This window comes from Centruroides sculpturatus, unplaced genomic scaffold, assembly GCF_000671375.1.
Source record: "Centruroides sculpturatus isolate CEXI.00-Female unplaced genomic scaffold, Cexi_2.0 scaffold1882, whole genome shotgun sequence".
In the NCBI taxonomy this organism is placed as follows: Eukaryota; Metazoa; Arthropoda; class Arachnida; order Scorpiones; family Buthidae; genus Centruroides; species Centruroides sculpturatus.
The window spans coordinates 14,798-30,139 of record NW_019389333.1 but is presented as its reverse complement, the minus strand read 5'-3'; the positions used below and the strand labels follow the sequence as shown (position 1 = coordinate 30,139).

The following is a 15,342-nucleotide window of genomic DNA, read 5'->3' as shown; positions in this document are numbered from 1 at the left end:
TCGGAGGCTGGTATTTTCACGTTAGGAGGGAGACAAGATGTCGGAAGGTCTAGCGTATGATTGGTTTTGAAGAGAAATCATTTGGGATTAATCGTTATCTTATCGAGTTTCAGCCTCGATTAAATGAGCGCTAAAGAGTCTTAAAAGGGCTCGAAAACAATGCATGGCGATGTTGCAGACATGTTAACCACAACACTGTCGATGCGTTAAGATGGCGGTTCAATGTGAAGTCGTATGTAAAGACGAACTTAAAACCCAATTTATGACAAGGGAAGGAAGTTACAAACTCATGACACTCAGCGAATACTCCAGACCTAACAGGGTAGGCTATAATACCCAAGCTAACACGCCGGTTAAAGTGTCGTTCGTCCATTTACCAGACCTTAGTGGCAATGGAGACCGCATTTGCCTCAATGTTGGACGTGAATTGTACGTTTACATCTATAAAGGCATCAAAAAGGTCAGTCCACCTTCATTTTATCACATATAATACACAACACTATAATATCGAATTATTATCTTTAATTAGAATATGTTAACATACAATATACAAAAACAAACGTTTTGTTTATGTTTTTTCTACAGCATTTAAACAATTACACACTCTAACATTGATAATACACGTCTATTTATATTTTCTGAGTAATTGATTTAATGTATTATGCAGTTGAAATTTCACTGACTTCATTTCCTTTGGTTACTCATTCATTAATGTAAATGGTGATTATCTAATGCTAAACTACTTTTAATATCTCGTATCGCTTCCATTGTGTTTTCTGGTAAAGCCTGCATTATATTAGCTTTTTTTTGTGTGTCGTAAAACATTGATATTCGTAACCGAAGTAGACGTTCGGTTATATTTTACCATTTTTATGTCGATTGTGGTGAGATAACATTTTAAAGTTTCTTCCGTTAGTATAAACTAGAACGACTCATTTGTGTATAAACCTGATTTTTAATATTATTTGTGATGCATAGTTTGACAAAAAACTGATCGGTTAAAGTACGACTTTACGTTGACGTACGGCGGGGACGGGCAACCCGTGGCCCGTCTCGCTCGAAATATGAATAAATATATCGATTTCCCGACTTAAGAAAGTGTGTGGCAAAAATTCAAGTGTGATTTTCTACGACTTATGTATGTGAATAGTTTTTCCACAGTGAATTTAATAAAAATTAAAACGAGAAACTGGCTAATGGACTCGTGTCGAAACTAATTTAAAACTAGCAATATATTACGTTTACGTCGGTTCCAGAAGCTAAATTAAGTATACTTATGCTAATTTGTAATTATACGTGAATAAATAATTGCGATTTACTGGCATTTTTTTTTTCTATTGTGTGCGGCTTGTGTCGGTTCAAAAGTTTTGAAATGCGGCCCTTATGTAGAAAATGGTTGCCTGTCCCCGACGTATGGTGTGTGTCAAAAATAAGCAGTTTGTGAAATTTTGAAACAGTGTTTTTGATGTGTAATTTGAATAAATGTCGTATGTAGCTTAGTTTATTTTAAGTAGATTCAATATTATTGACTTGGCAAGTAGTATTTTTATCTTAAAGAAACTATTTCAATCATCGTTCCTTTTACGTGAAAGAATTATCCGTGTTTATGTTGAAAACACAGTATCGTTTTAAAGTGCACGTGTTACTATTTTAATTAAATTTTATAAAAGAAAAATTAAGACAAATCTGGAATTGAAGAAAGAATTATAAATTTATAATAAATTATAATGATTTTATGGTATAATGTAATACATTTATTATTTATGTTCAATTAACTTAATCTGGGATGCTTTAATACTTGGTGAATAATTGTTTAGATTCTATCGACTGTATTATTGACCGATTACTGTCATAGTTTAGAATTCTTTTATTTTATTAGCATGTGACTGTTTAAGAAAATGTAATATTTGTTATATTACTGTTTATTTTAAAATTGTACTTATCAAAATTTTCATAAATATAATAATCGGTTATAAATCAATATGAAATAAAGATAAAACTTTCGATATAATTAATACAGTTAGTAATAATTAACAAATTACATAAAAAGTATACTGTTCAAAACAAGTAGCAGTTACTGAGATAATAGAAAATTGGTATTATCATTGATATTAATTCTTTTAGTTGTGTTCTTGTTCAAAATGCCATGTTATTCGTAAGTAAAACTATTTTTTCTATATCGGGTATATATTATTGTAGTGGCACAGGATGTTCATGTCATAAGACTACATTGTAAAGGTTAATAAACTGTTTAAAATAAGTTTAGTAAAGTGTACATTTTATATATACTGTATATATTTTTGTTTGACTGTTACTTTTATGGAAAATAAAACTTTCAATCTTGTTGCAGTTATTAGTCTGTTATTGTAGAATAAATTCAGTTTATTTATATTAAACTTTAATATAGATTTAGAATTAAAAAATTTGGCTCTTACATACTTTGTTACCCATCAGTTATGTGATGCGGGTGCGATCGTCACACACATCGAGCAATATGACTATGAATATCGTGCCGTTAAGTTAAACTTACCTAATTCATTTTTTAAATCAATTAATTAATTATTTTTATTAATTCAAATAAAGTGTAATGTATTTCATTTTATTTCTGGTTATGTTTTTTAGAAATAGATTGTTTGAAATTAGTTTAGATATTTGAAAATAGCAAAAGTTTGTTTAATTGTAATTGTATACTTTCTCCATTTTTCCAAGGATATTCGGTGTGTTGGTGAGTTTATATTTTAAAGGGTAAGCATTTGTTTCAATCTGAAAAACTGTGTTTTTAAGTTAAACTTTTTTTTATTTTGTTAATTTGAGTAAATTACCAGTTTGTGTACAATTTTGCAAGGTTTTAACTCTGTTATTAAATGAANCCTCAGCATCCATATGGGACAAGCTCCCACACCCCCTAACACTATATAACATCAAATACTCCATAAACAGTCAAATGGGCTGAATAGTTAAATGTGATAGTTTTTTAGGAGTGCATAGCATCACTCCCTATACCACCGAGAAAAAGACTGATTTAAAAGAAGGGGATATATCTCACAAAAGGGTCACATGTACAAGTATGGTTCCTTTCACTTTCTGGCTCCTAAGGGCATGCCTTTCTGTTATGTTCCAACAACATCATTCATATCTGAAATTTTGTCCATAAGGATACTACAAGCCTATATTAATTTAGATATAATTATTAAACTTATCAGAAGATGAAACCCAATGCCTACCTCTAACCAAATTACTTCACATTGGGCTATATTAATCCTACTAATTTAATTAGTAGGATTAACATAGCTCAATGTAATCCAGCAATCGTTGACTCTTTTCTATACACATGAGAATTATATCAATACATAATCTTGGAAGAAAGTTTATAAAATTAAACCAAAATGGAGATATGTGGTTGATAAAATATCCTAATTTCTAAAAGATAAGTTGTTAATATGAAAGTTTTAAAATTATTTAATCTCAAGAAACAAAATTATTTGAATCAATCTTTTTCTAACACCTTAATAGAAAAAAAAAATTAAACAATTTTTATAAGACTAAATAATTTTAAAAACAACATACACGGCTTGTTGAACGGAAGGTAATCTCACGACGGGACCTCTTGTCATGCCGTCTCCAGTAACATTACTTTTTACACCACCTGAAAGCTGAATACAGATCGATTAAAATAAAATTTTTTTATAAAAATATTAAAGTGCTACATACAAAACTTAATCAAGATTTTTAAAAAAATCAATAAAATTTCTATGTAATTAAAAAAATATTATTTTGTTTTCATATTTTAACTTGATTATAAATTTTGTAATTTTTAAACCACCTGCAAATTATAAAATTTTATACAGTTTAACACATCTATACAACTTTCACTACTCTGCACTATACAAATATCACTACCGATCCACATACATACAAACAACACATTAAACAACACATTAAAAAACTCCTTTATACCCAAATGTTACTTCTAAAACAAACATTTGTTTTTCTGTTTTCATTCTGGAATGTCTTCAAGCAAATTAACAAATTACATTATCAGTAATCTTGTTAACATATATTATGTTAAAAAGATTAGTTGTTTTGTCTATTATGCATATAATATAGGCATAACAGACACAATCCTCTGCATAAACACATACGTATTAAAACATTACTTTTATAATTCAATAATAAGAGCTAACGATATTAATAATTTATGTTGACAGAATACATAATTCAATAGAAGAAACTTTTAACATATACGCGTTAAATTACAAATAAATGGCGCTAAATCTACAAGTACTTTCGACGATAATTATTTTTGTCTTCATCAGGTCGTTAAAACATTTAAAATCTTTTTTTGAATACAAATAACAAATCATTCCAAGTGTATTAACGTTTTGGAATGAGAGCAACGGTAGAACATAAAACAATTTTTAAATGAAAACACGCGTGGTTATAAGTCGCATGTGTTAAACGCCTCCAAATTGTGGAGCTAGATACGTTGTTTTAGATGGTTATACAAATTGATCCACAAAGGGGGCAAATCAAGTGTGGGGGTGCTGCAGGGTTTTAATATGTTGGTAAGAAGGGCTTCCCAAATATACACAAGATTTCTATCGTTGCTCTAATTCCAAAATGTTAATACGCTTGGAACAATTTGTTATTTGTATTCAAAAAAGGATTTTAAATGTTTTAATGACCTGATGAAGATGAAAATAATTATCATCAAAAGTGCTTGTCGATTTAGCGACATTTATTTGTAATTTAATGTGTATATGTTAAAAGTTTCTTCTATTAAACGATTGGCATGCTGTCCATCACTGTATTATAGATACATAATTCAATTTTTAACAGACTCATCATTAAAGATAAATAAAACTATATTAATTTATCAATCATCAGAAGAAATTTAATAAAGTTCTCTTACACTAATTGCACGACATCCCCTGTTAGTGCTGGCAACCAAGCAACCTTCTGTCGTTGCCATTGGAATGTAATAATTCTTTCCATCTAGCAACAAAGGTCCTGCAATTCCCACTGGAAGTGGCATATATCCAATTACATTTTCACAGCAGACACCCATTACCTATTTAACAATTTAAAAATAAAAAGATTAGTTTAAACTTTTACAAAATATTAATTTATTGCAAATTTATATTACAAAATTTCTACTAAGTCAAACTAGCCACAGCAATTAACTTAACAAATCAAACTGTACATCTTTGACAATATATAACAGTTTCCAGTTTTGAATTGGTCAACAGGCCATCTTTAGACATAAAAGACATTTGACAGTCCTCTTACATTCTTTTACAGCAAAAGATGGCCAATTAACTGTGTAAAGAACATTTGCATTTCCATAAACTGTTAACAAATGTTAAAAGTGTATGATTTGCTTTAGTTTTAAAGCAAATATATGGTACAATCTCAATAATCCAATCACATGTTAATTTGGCATGTCCAATAATCTGACATTAGACTCTCAGGTATTATCGGTACTGCAGTCAAACCATAGACAAGCTTTCTGCTAGTGAAAATGCTAGTTCTTGCTAAATTTGACCATTTTTCTACTAAACATGGAATGATATCAAACCCGAGCTTGGGCACGATATTAAACATTGTTGGGCTCACTATAAAAGAAAACAATACTACATAACTATAAAAATTAGTCTTTCAGAATTTTTCACCAAAAATACTGTATCTCCTACTAAATTTAGTTGAATCCATCAACTTGGCAATAACAGCACATTCAAATATTTTGATCAATAATCCAACTTCTTTCATTGCATTAGCAATTGACTTCATGTTAAATTCATTTATGTACTCAATTATTTAATTATGTCAATTGTAGTCATATTTCATCATATTTTTATTGTGTTTAAATCATTAATTTATCAAAATGTATAAACATCCAATAGTCCAACACTGTTCTGGACTTATACGTCAGATTTCCAAGATCATACTGAACTTTAAACAAGTATAAAAAAAATCACAATATTAAAATTAAAAGATAATTTAAAATTTTCAAAAATGTTTTGATTTGTTTTCATTATTTTCATTTCTCATCAGCAGATAAATAATAAAATTATAACTGGATTATATCTATTATTTTTATATTACAATTATTATTTGAAAAACAAGCATTCGTCTTTATAAAATTATTACAAATAATTTTCATATATGTCATAATGAACTGAACACGGCACAACTATTTTTATTAAATATAGCTATAATTTTTCTTATAAAAGCTATATTTAAAGAGGTTCTGATAATCTCTCAAATAGCTAAACACATTAATTTAAAGAAGATTTAAGAGAACTAATTAAAAGATTACTGTGAGGATCTGAATTCAGACTTTCCGTGTGTTTATATCCTTTCATTCAATAGTGTCATAAGATCACAGTGCAGCTATACTTTCGTTCAATAACTGTCAACTGTTACACCTGGAAGTTAAACATCTGTTAAGTTCTCAGGTCTAATAAAGACGCTTTCTCATCACCTTTCGACCTAGTATCGCAATTTTAACAATTCAACATTAGACAAGAACAAAGTGAGTCAGTCGTCGCCAGTTCTTCCATCAGATTACTTCTACATAATATCTGTGCTCCTTGGGATACTTCTTCGCTTGTGAATATCAAGAATCGTCTAATATCAAGGGAAAAGAACTATTGGACTATTGGACTTAACACTACCTTCCCGAACTTTCTGTCTTACCGACTGGATCCAGATCAAGATATCAAAAAAAGGTATTTATCGCCACCTTAAATTTTTATCATAATAGAGATTTATTTATTGTAATAACATAGGAATCATTTTTCCACTAGACTAAGTAAATGAACGATAGGTTCACTGTTTAGATATTTTCCGAGGAGAATTAATAAAAGAACATAAACATCAATATTTAGAAAGATTGTTTTAATCTATTTTACATTTAATAAAACTTGATTTAAAAAGTCTATTCTGTTGGGAACTATTAACTTATGCCAAGTAACACCTCAAGTCTTTTTGTGCAACTAAGTCTATCATGAAGAAAAACTTGTTTATTCTGATGACAATACTACATTTTGCTGTAGTTTTAACATTCACACAATTTTTATTGATCCTTTTTATCAAAATAGTTATATTTAGACAAAAATTAATTGTACAGACAAATTAAGTATTAGGATTGAATATAATTAAGTACTTAGCTTGATGTTTTCTAAACAGTTTTTCTTAAATAGATACCTTATTCTAAGCAGATAAAGATTAATTATTTTATATAAAACTAGCAGTCATTTATGATAGTAAGAGAGAGAGTTTGTTGAGTGCAATGAGAAAAGAAATCCCTAGATGAAAAGCAGTCAGGTGAAAGTGGCAGTACATTAAATAATAATGAATTATCATTATGCCTTCCTCGGTAAATATTGCATAGCGGTTGCAGAAATTGAAAATATTTTTAGAATTATGTTGCAATATTTTATTTCTCAAATATAAATATATCTTATTTTGTGTAAAAGACTTGATTTAATGAGGTGTTGGATGTTCCTCTCCAGCTTTATTTTATTTTATTTTGTTTCTAATGCCTTTAAGTATTAATGTAAAATCTTGTGTGTGAATATCATTAAAGTTAACAAGATTATTAAATAATTTCTAAGTACTAAAATATTTCATATTTTTCAGTGAAGTATAACACTTCATACATCTTTTAATAATAATTTAACTTCATTAAATAATAATTCTTTAAAGTTTGTTTTACTGGGTCTAGTGTTGAATTAAATATTCAAAAATAATAAAAATCTTTAAAATTTTTAGCCATTATCATACAGTAATATGAGGATTACATTCAAAAACTGAAGGAAATTTATTTAAAAGTTTTATTAAATACAGTACTCATGTCCATAATTAATTCCTAGCACAGACTTATTTTATGCTGTAGAATATATATATTGAAAATTATTATCGGATTTACATTTGAAATATTAAATAGTACATGTGTTATCCTTTTAAAATGTTAATGTCATTCTATATATGATTATAAAGGTTCAAAGTATAAAAATTATACAAAATATTTTAATAAAATCAAAAATTTAGTGTCTACAGTTTTCAGTTATTTCCAAAAATCCTGTATTAAATGCCACATAAATTAGTCAAATTTAAATACAAAAAAATAATAGGAAACAGAATTCAAACATGGAATGATGGAATGTTATTTAAATTTTCAGAATCTTCAGAATAATCATAGATAAACATTTTCAATGTTTGTAGAATCTAGATTTTACAGACATTCTTGAAATCAGAGACTATTGCTTAACTTTGGTATCTGTTAAAAAATTGCTATAAATTTTGCAATATCTGGTGTTTATTTAAATAGTCAATACATAGTTTTTGTTTTGTAAAAAAAGTGTGTAATAAAAATTGTAATCGGAAAGAATAAAAAAATTATCAAAATTATTAGACTATTTTTACATGATAATTAACGTAATTTGACACCAGAAATGTTAAGTGCTACTTAATGTTAAATTTAATAACTAATAATCAATGTTTAATTAGAGAAATCTAAAAGATACTCAAAAAACACAAACTAGGTAGTAGATTTGGTCTAGGACAGTAGTTCTGAAAGTATGGTTCATGGACACTGGTTGTTTTCAAGCATATGCCAGACAGTTTATAGTCTGACCTAATAATTTTTCCAAAATGTGAATCTTGTACTTTAGCTAGATGAAAGAACATTTTTATATATTGCATATCTCTTACATTAGGTTACCAGTTAGAAAAAATATGGCATATGTGTTAGGTAACAATTGTAAAAGAATTGGGCAAGTGTATAGGTGGTTGGTGGTTCATCTGTAATTCAGTTTATGTGGTCTGCTGATCAGATAACATTGAGAATCACTGATTTAGACATGACAATGTTGATTATGCTGTCTAGGTTTCTCAAATAGGCTTGTTTGCCAACATTTTAACACTTTACAGATTACTGGTACTTTTTCTACTAAGCCACAACATCTTCCTTACTTTTTACAGCAAATTTTTATTACAAAACAAACAATTTTGTCTGATGTGAGGATCCGAATTCGGATGTGTTTATATCATTTCATCGTAAGATCATATCGTAGTCATACTTTCATTCCACTGTGTCATAAGATCACAGTGTATCTATACTTTCGTTCAATAACTGTCAACTGTTACACCTGGGAGTTAAACATCTGTTAAGTTCTCAGGCCTAATAAAGACGCTTTCTCATCACCTTTCGACCTGGTATCGCGATTTTAACAGTTCGACATTAGACAAGAAGAAAAAAGTGAGTCAGTTGTCGCCAGTTCTTCCATCGGATTACTTCTACGTAATATCTGTGCTCCTTGAGATACCTCTTCGCTTGTGAATATCAAGAATCACCTAATATCAAAGGAAAAAGTCAGAACTATTGGACTTAACACTACCTTCCCGAACTTTCTGTCTTGTCGACTGGATCCAGATCAAGATATCAAAAAAAGGTATTTATCGCCACGCGTATGAATTGTAAACTCTCTCTCTCGAGAATGCTCAGTTAACTTTACTATCGAACTTTACTATCAACCTATTTGTGAGATATGTATTCCCTATCATTACCCATTAAACATTTGTTACATTAATCTAGCCTACAAGTCTAATCACTTCCAGTGCACTGTCTCTCCTTTTATCTCAACTTTGATCTCTCACACACGCGACTGCTCACGCCCGAACGAAACGGTTTCTGTGTCTAGCCGTGAAGACACAGTGGTGTCAGTCCTGACGAAACCTGTCATTGCAATCTTTACCGACGCGATGTTGACCCTTTGGTCACGTGGTGCCGAAGTGTAGGGAGGCCCTTCGGCATTGTCACACTATCTTTAGCATCCTGCCTTAGGTTATTGAATGAAAAAACAGAACTTTCTAGATTAAAACAGAATTTGAAGCTATGGAATGTTATAATTTGAAACATCCAGTTTACTTATATAACAAATTAACTGGATAAAAATACTGCGAATAAAACACACCTTTAATAACTTTTAATAAACCTTTATGGTAACTGAAGAAGATTGTTAAGAAACGATTGAAAACGTTTTTACTTTATTAATTTTTATTAGCTGGAATTAAAGGTGTATTTTATTTGTAACATCCAGTTTTTTTATCTTCTTGTTTTTTATTCTTTTCATTTGTTAACCTCAGGAAGGCCACTAAAGAAGACTGAAAACATTTGTTTTGTAATAAAAATTTGCTAGAAAAAGTGAGAAAAGAGATCTATTGTGGCTTACTATTTAATTTGATTCTTTATGCTTCTGTTTTTTTTTTTGTTCTTTAAATTCTTTGAGTTTCTTAATATTTGGGTTGTCTGGAAAGTTTATAGCAACTTTTTTAAAGAGAAAATAAGTATAAGTTTTAAAATATTACCTTTTATCTCTAGATAGTGATGTATGCATCATTGCTTTTAATGGCCTGTTGCCATTTATTTGTAGTGAATTTCTGTAGTAAATTGATATCCTTGGAGGCTTACTACTGTGATCAAAAAGTATCAAAAATGGTTCATTTAATTGCAGATTAAATGAACCATTTTTAATACTGCAGTGCATTCAAGACGGGCCTTGTCTTTTTTTTTCCCCCTGTCATTTGGTATGAGTTTCATTAACATTTAGCAGCAATCTATCTGTCATTGTCTGTTTGCAATAAACACTTATGTATGTATGTAAACAATTATGCACTGGCAATTTTTCAAATGTCGAGTGTGATTAAAGAACGTACATGAAATTTTGTTTTTGCAAGAAAATTATTGCTACAAAAATGTTGGAAATGTTGCAAAACTACTTTACTGTTGTGGGCTACTTTACTGCTATTATTTTTAATTAAATTCTAAATAATTTCTTACTAGAATTAGGCATTAGATGCCATCACTTAAGTAACCAAGGATAGTTATGGTATATTTATATTTGTGACCTGAGAGTTGGCGCCTCTTTAGTGCCTCGTCAGGACTGACACCACTGTGTCTTCTAGGATAGACACAGAAACCTTAAAGGCCGCAAATTCGGAATTTGCGTGAGTGGTCACATGCGTGGGCGGTCAGATTCGGGATGGCGGAAGATTGGGAGATGGATTGGAAGTGAATCACTCAGATACAAGGTTAACAATTAAAATAACCAATTTAATTCAACAAAAAAAGAGAATACATAGTTCTATGCTCTCAAATAACGGTCAAGAGAGAGAGTTTACAAGAAACCGCAAGTTGGTATAGATACCTTTTTTTTGTTTCATTTAATTGTGCGGATTCCAGATCGCTGACTTTTGGTCAGTCAGTTGGAGCAGTTGGGGAGGCGTTAATTTTTCTTTTTCCTGGAAGGCAGTTAACCCAATGGAACTGAAGGATATAATAATCTGGGAGTTTGAAGGTGTCAAAAAACACAGAGTATGAAATCCTTGATATGATACCTCTTGTTTTTTTTTTTCAAGGCACTTCATTGATGCTCTCATGAACTCACGACAACCCCTTGTCTTTGAGTCACTCCTTTTAAAATTTCAAATCACGTTATCCTTTTTCATCAAGCGGGAAATTTTGCTCTTAGTTTCCAGTAACACATTTGATGAGTTCCCTGGGAAAGGAAATGACTCTGGAGAGAGAGATGTGATTATTCTCCAGTAATAAAAATGGGAAAAATTTTTAGAAAGACAAAAAATGAATTTTCTCTCAAAATTCGTCAAAATTTAACCTGAAGCAGACCTTGGGTGAGGCTGAAAATGTTTGTTCTTGAATTGAAACGTTACCAGTAATCAACTTAGAAGATATTTCCGTTTGGCATATTACTAAAGCATCAGGCTTTGGGATGTTTATACTGCTTTTGCAAGTTCTTACAATCAACATGAGTGAAATATATAACTATGAACAGACAGCTGATCTTTGAAACTGATCACTTACAATGGTGAAACAGGAAAGTGTGTGCAGTATCCTCTAACCATTCTTTAATGATGATCAACTTTTTCTTCTTTGAGTATTTTAACCATAGAAGAAAGTATTTTGTACTAATTTTGAGATTCTTTATGATCATAATTTAAACAATGCTGTTATCTTTTACATGAGTTGGAGATATAATTTGGATTTATGAGAAGGAGAGGGGAATGCATAATGTCTAGATTTTTCAGTATATGAATTTTGCTTATCTCTGTTTGATATTCAACTAATTTACTTTCTGCTTCAGTTAAATATTCATGATTTCTTCTTCCTTCAGATACATTTCAATTTTTCTAAATAAAATAATGTTATAAATCTTAAAACCTCACTGAACATAAAAATCAATAGGAATATATAGTAAGTGTTGTTTGATATCATTCTTAATGTTATAACATAATTATATAGTTTAAAATAAATATTGATTAGAAAAACAAAATCATAAAAGAATGAAAATTGTGTCATAGTAGTCCAAATTAATACAATTAATTGTTTCTTAAGTTGATAATATTCCAATTGGCCACAAATAAAATGAGTGAGGTGTGAATCAGAAACAAGCCAATAATGGATAAAATTAAGGAAATGAATACATTCTGTATTAATTAAAAGAGCATTATGGAATCAAGAGTAAAGCTACTATATGTCTTCATTTATGTGGGTGTATCCTTATTTTGAGGGCAAAAATTACTGTCAAAACATATTTTTGTGAATTCTGTTTTGTCTGCATTTCTAGTGGCTTGGACATTTTTCTTTACTCTAGGAGTACCCCAAGCAATAATGGAAGATGTTTTTTCTATTGGTAATAGTGTAACATTAAATTTTGAAGTTTACTACCTGATCAGTTATTTCTGCTTTAACCAAATCAGTGCTTATTTCCAAATATTTTCACTAACATTTTCAAACTTAGTTCTTCTTCAGGTGAAAAAATCGGGTACAATCGATGTTATTCGAAAATCCGAACTTAATGTTCTAAGGAAACTCGTGCGATCCTCATATTAAACTTGCGCATGCTCCGTAGATAGAAGGATCGTTTTTGGCTACTCAAGTGTCGTAAATAAGAGTTTGCCATGCTATCGTGTCTACTCAAGTGTCGTAAATAAGTTTGCCATGTTTAGAAGAGATTATTGATCAGTTATGTCGGCAATTGATTAGTATTTGTTTGATATTACATTTTTAACATTATTTTTTAGTTCATATTTTTTGTTACAATTTTGGTTTTGGTTCTAATCTTCATTAGTAGCAAACTTTGTTTTTTGATCATATGTGTAGCATTAATGAGCTTCTGTCATATTTTTATGATGATCTACAATCCATCTAGATTCAATGAAGCAATTGCTTGCTTAAATTAACTTACTATGTAGATAGAAATAAAATTTTATTTATTATAATACAGTATAACTGAGGAATAGCAGACACTGTCGGGATTGAGAAGTTTGTTTGCAATTTAGAGGTGTATATGAAATCGATATAGTGATTTGTCTGCTTTGTAGTTATTGAGTAGATGTAATTTTTCGAACATTCTTACTTTTTTCCATAAATGATTTATTAAAAATTACTTTAGCCACCACAAAGCTGTTAATTAAGATCATAAATTACATCATAAATTTGAGAAAACTGAATATCTTCCTACACTTTAAAGTGGACTGCTGGATGGCTGTGCGGTCAAGGCAACCTACTGCTCTGGGGACCTGAGATTGAATCTGAATGGGTCAAAAACTTCCCAGGAAATTTTTGCGGGTTGGTCTGTTCATACATGCTGGACTCTTTCTCTCACCATCCAGCGGCCCCATTGTGGGCCTGTCCAAATCCATAATAGGTTTGCTTAAAAAGAGTCCCTCTTAGTATCCAAAGGGCTGAAAGAGTTTTAAAAAATTTAAAGTGGTCAACACATCTGCTTCGTAACACAATCTTTGAACTTTCACCAAATAAATGCTGTTGTCTTAACCTTAAAACTGTTTCTTTTTCATTACTAATGTACTATTGTTCTTGTTGAATGAATGAATAACTTTAGAAAAGTTTATGGTTTCCTGGTACTGTAAGCTTCATTCCAACAATAAGACAGAAGTTTAATAACATTAATATGTATGATGATAAATGGTGACTGACTACTTAATCAAATTAGTCTTCTCTAACAGATAAAGAATATTGTTTGACTTTATACAATCTGCCCACCCCATTCCTATTTTAATCCAGTCTTTATTTGATGCCTACAGTCAAAATTCTTCCTCTGAAAGAGTATTTGAATTGATTCTTTGTTTTAGCTTTAAAATCTTTGAACGTAATTAATTCTTTCAGAATATTAAAGGCGGGACTTTGTGTTTTTGTAAGGTAAGGTTATGGACGACGGCTGCCGTTATTTAGTGTGACCACTATTTAGAGGTGAATATAATAGATGTCTTATTTGAAGGGTTTGGGGATTGTAAAAACTTCCGTTAAGTAGAGGTCTCTGCTGTTTGAGAGTGTCCGTTAATAGAGGTTTCACTATATATAGAAAAAATATTAATTAATTAAATTAAGGAATCCTGGAAAAAATCATTGTCATCATCTAGCAAAGTTTAGGAATATGGTTTGAGGTTGTGTGTATATTGGGATTGGTTGGGATGGTCATGATATGGGATTTCACAATTTGATAACCATATGCAAGAGATAGGCAGTAGCAGTATGGAAAAATATAATGTCATTTTGATGAATGTGCCATTTCATAACAGTTAATGAAGTCCAATTGTATTTGATATTGTTTTAAAAAATATAAATAAATTTTGTAATTTTTTCTTTTAGAATGAAAATAAATCGATAATTCATATACAGTCAAGACCTCGGGTTTCTAACTTAATTTGTTTCTAAAAGTTGTTTGAAAAACTGATTTGTTCTAAAACCAAAAAAAAATTTTCCCATAAGAAACAATGTAAAATGGATTAATCTGTTTCCAACTTCCTAAACAAAATCTTTTTTTTACTTTTATAGCTGTTTTTCATGCATAAAAATGCCTATAAATGCAGTATATTATAATATACAATAGGCCTATTTTATCTATATCTATGTTTAATTAATTTTAATTTTAGTTTTAGTTTCTGTGTAAAAGTCATATTTAATTATTATTTTATTAATTTTAGTTTTAATTAACTGGATACCTAATATTAATAAATATTAATAATATAATATGCAGAGGCCTAATATTATTATAATAAATTTTTGTCATTTAATTTAACTTAAGCATATTTAAACAGAAATTCTTGAATACTATTTATATTATGTGAATGTCGATTAATGTGGTTTTTATGAATTAATTTGATTTAAATTCAACTGTGGTGCATACTGAAAACGAAAATAGTATCTGCATGCGCAATGAAATGTAATTTAAAATAGCAATGTAATCGATGATTCATATCGTGACATGGGGCAATCTCCTGAAATCAATCGAACTC

General features: G+C 29.7%; 2 protein-coding genes across 2 annotated transcripts in view; one reads left to right on the top strand and one right to left on the bottom strand.

Annotated features, from left to right (window-relative positions):
- The window catches only part of LOC111617247 (WD repeat-containing protein 20-like), a 25,858-nt gene continuing 10,516 nt past the window's right edge, over nucleotides 1-15,342 (top strand). Inside the window, exon 1 of the mRNA XM_023358570.1 lies at nucleotides 1-460. Within this exon, the coding sequence (XP_023214338.1) occupies nucleotides 212-460 (249 nt within the window). The 5' untranslated portion in view covers nucleotides 1-211. The remainder of the gene's footprint in view (nucleotides 461-15,342) is intronic.
- LOC111617248 (3-hydroxy-3-methylglutaryl-coenzyme A reductase-like) lies at nucleotides 3,528-5,105 on the bottom strand. The gene is made up of 2 exons (XM_023358571.1): nucleotides 4,913-5,105; nucleotides 3,528-3,653 (listed from the first exon to the last, which is right to left on the bottom strand). The coding sequence occupies exons 1-2, from the start codon at nucleotides 5,066-5,068 to the stop codon at nucleotides 3,543-3,545; spliced, it is 267 nt and encodes an 88-aa protein (XP_023214339.1). The 5' UTR covers nucleotides 5,069-5,105; the 3' UTR covers nucleotides 3,528-3,542.